The sequence below is a fragment of the Microtus ochrogaster genome, chromosome 15, assembly GCF_000317375.1.
Source record: "Microtus ochrogaster isolate Prairie Vole_2 chromosome 15, MicOch1.0, whole genome shotgun sequence".
Taxonomy (NCBI): Eukaryota; Metazoa; Chordata; class Mammalia; order Rodentia; family Cricetidae; genus Microtus; species Microtus ochrogaster.
The window spans coordinates 26,727,945-26,731,345 of NC_022017.1; the positions used below are offsets into that span (position 1 = coordinate 26,727,945).

Genomic DNA, 3,401 nt, shown 5'->3' on the forward strand with positions numbered 1-3,401 from the left:
GAAGAAGAGATTCCCTTATGCTGGCCCCTCCATCTGTCATGGAGAGAGGGGAACTGGGCGTACCAACATAGCTCACTCTGGCTCTTTTTCTCCTGCATCTCTGGCTGTTCCTGTGGAGCAAATGGCAAAGCTGTGTTGTCTTGAGCACAGGGATTCGCTAGTGTTGGGCCTCATGGTGACTGTCCCTACCATTCCACACACTGCCCTGGCTTTTCCTATTCTTTCTGCCTTTTGCCCCACCCCCGTTTAGCTTTGAGCCTCCATGTAGGCTAGAATCCCCACCACACCCAGTTCATCCAGTGCTGAGTGAGGATGGTCCCCTGGACCGTCCTCGGGAAAGCCCTGAACCAGGCTCCATCCCAGTTACACCCAGCTTCGACTGTGTCTGACCCTGAGCTCCTCCTGGTATCCTGTTGCATGTATCACCATGCACGCTCTCTTTTGAAATGGGGTAGAGCTCGTGAAACAGAACCTACCGCCTGACCCTTTTGAAGTGTAGGCTCCTGTGGCGTGAAGTGGGGGCTCTTCTGAGCCGTTTGGCCTGACGTGGAATGTAGCTGCAATCCCCGCTAAGCGCCTTTTCTTTTTTAGCAAGTTCGTGTGGCTCATTAATGTCTACTGCCACCGCAGACACGCTCAGTCCCATTTCTGTCATCCCGGTTTATGATACATCTTTTGCGTTTATAGCTTTGGTGGGGGCTGTCAATTTCCCCCATATGGCCCGGGTTTTCTTTGTTTTCTTTTCCGTGTAAACGCCTTCTGATCACTCGGAAAGCTGTGTTTGGATGCCATGGTTACCTCCATGATTATAATGGGATGCAATAGGCTTAATCATTTATTTCGTGATACGGCGCTTATTTTCTCCCCACAATGAACAGCGTCAGTGTTCAGTGTCTTCGCTTTCCCCTCCTCTTGTCTTCTGATCGCTGCGTTCTTCTGCCCCGTGCCCCTTCGCACTTCTGATTTGACTTTAGCTGCTGAGGGATTCTTCAGACCCCCAACTCTAAATGAGCCAGACCTCATTTATCTACGCCGCCTCCTCCTCACCTCGTCCCTCCTACGGTCTGGTATTTATACCCTTCCCTGTTTTCATTTCTATTCTCTTCTGTACTTGTCAGCGCCCTTGGGCTTTTTCAAACATACTCCTAGAGAGAGCGCCTTCTCCGTGCTCCTCACATGCCCAGGCCTGTCCTCTGCTAGTTTATTTATACGGCTTCACAGGGATAGTAATTCAAAAATATATCAAACAACTGGCCGGGTGGTGGTGGCGCACGCCTTTAATCCCAGCACTCGGGAGGCAGAGGCAGGCGGATCTCTGTGAGTTCGAGGCCAGCCTGGTCTACATGAGCTAGTTCCAGAACAGGCTCCAAAGTCACAGAGAAACCCTGTCTTGAAAAACATATATAAACATCTTGAAAGATGGTTCCCATGCCCAGGCCTAGTTCATTCATTCATTCATTCATCAGGTATTTATTGAGTCCTACTGGGTGCCAGTTGCTATTCTAGGCCTTGGAAATACAAGATAAGGAAACAGCCAACCATATCGCTCCTCTTGCTCTTGCAGCCTAGCAGTCTTTGACTTCCCTAGGTTAGTCACTCCATCACGTGGTCACCCTCATCTGCCTCTAGGAAGACAGGGATCTGGAATTGGGTAGCTGTTTTATTTATTTATTATTCAACATCACATTCATCTCTTTGTTCTGTGTGTGTCTGTGTGTGGGTGTGTACACAGCATGCGTGTGTGTTCTGTGTGTGTCTGTGTGTGGGTGTGTACACAGCATGCGTGTGTGAGTGGTCAGAGAGTGACTTTCTCCCCTTTCACCACGTGAGTTACCATGTTGGGGTCAAGCACATTTATCGTTGAGCTGGCTCACTGGCCCTGGGTGATTGTTCTTAGCATGGTGATCTGTGGAGCAGGCATAATGAGTTTGCTCCCCCTCCCTGTTGTCTCACCTGTAGCTGGGTTCATCCACTCAAGGCCCTCGGTCCTCAGGCCTCCCTTACATCCTATTTCTTACCCACGGGTCTCCCGGCCCATCTCTGGTCCATGAATGTCTTGAGTTCCTTTTTGTGACTTTGTCTGGTCTGAAGCCATGGAGACCTATCCAAGAGGTATAATGGATTTTGTTATTCATATGGAAGGCATCCATATCTGTTTTGAATAGTTGTCAGCTCATTACACAAGGATGCTATATACATTTTCATCAAATCAGAGTACTCTGGAAGGCTAAAGACTAACAGTATGAAAGTAAAATAATTGTGTTCAATGACAGGTGTTCGCTGGAACTTTCTCAAGCCAGGGTGTATGGTCAAGCTGTGTGAGATGAGCCCCACTGGGTCTTATCAATTGATCTGATGGCTTGAAGAGTGAGAACCATATTTACCATTGCAATCTCTGTCCTGATAAGCAGCCTGCTGGCTCTGTTAGATTTTCCAGATAAATTATGTACAGTTAATTGTGATTTGGGTTTTTTGTATTCAAGCCCTGGCACTTTGTACGTTTTTCTTGTCTTATTGCATGGGCCAGGAGCTCTAGTACAAATGTCACGTGTTCTTTGTTTCTCCTCACCCTAATGCTTGATACTTCTTTCTCCACTCTCTCTAGAAAACCCTTTTGCTGTGCCTCAGGATGGAGGAGGTTAGACCCAGAGCTCCTGGTGCAGCCTCCAAGAATAGCTTCAACCAAGACACCAGGGAGAGCCGGGGCAGTGGCGTGGTAACAGAAGAGGAAATACCACCTGTGCCCAGAACCCCCTTCCGAGGACTTCTGAGATTAGGAGCAAACTCAGGGTCCGGGGACAGACAGGGTACAGGAAAGGGGCTCTGAGCCACCTGTCTGCAAGCAATAGTTCTCTTTTGGGCTGGTGGCTTCTGAGAAGAGACTCGGTGTGGACTGAGAGGAACAACACTTAGCTGCCCTGGCCGACCCCAGCCAGAAGGATTTGTGGCCGTGAGTTGTACCATGGTCCAAACACTGACGTTCCCCCTTCCTCCACTCCCCCCAATAGTGGCCCCCTTAGGCCTATCTGTGTCGGAATATCGACTGTGAGTGTGTGCGCGCACGTGTGTAATCAGGGTGTTCTTTCTATATGTTTGTTCAGCTAGTGTTTAATCGAGCCCCGTCGCCACTGGCTGTAGTTTCTCTGATGGGCACATGTCACCGTGTGACTGAAGAGTCTTGCCCATGCCCTTGTCTGAGGCTCAGGCCTTTTACTGTGGTCAGCAGCTGTGAGCTGGGGGAGGGGACAGGCACAGGGCCCAGCCTTCCCGTACCTGGAGCATACCATTGAGGATGGGTTCTGGTGGAATCTGTTCCCACAGCAGCAGTACTAAGGAAATATTCAGCTGGCTTTGGGCAGCCTAGGTTTGGCTGTGTTGTGTGAACCATCACATCCTGGGAG

General features: G+C 49.7%; 1 protein-coding gene across 2 annotated transcripts in view; it reads left to right on the forward strand.

Annotated features, from left to right (window-relative positions):
* Shisal1 (shisa like 1) overlaps positions 1-3,056 on the forward strand; it is a 56,054-nt gene extending 52,998 nt beyond the window's left edge. For both annotated transcript variants that reach the window (XM_005354420.2, XM_026782774.1), the window contains exon 5: positions 2,606-3,056. In XM_005354420.2, the coding sequence (XP_005354477.1) occupies position 2,606 (1 nt within the window). In that variant the 3' untranslated portion in view covers positions 2,607-3,056. The remainder of the gene's footprint in view (positions 1-2,605) is intronic.
* The last annotated feature ends 345 nt before the right edge of the window (positions 3,057-3,401 follow it).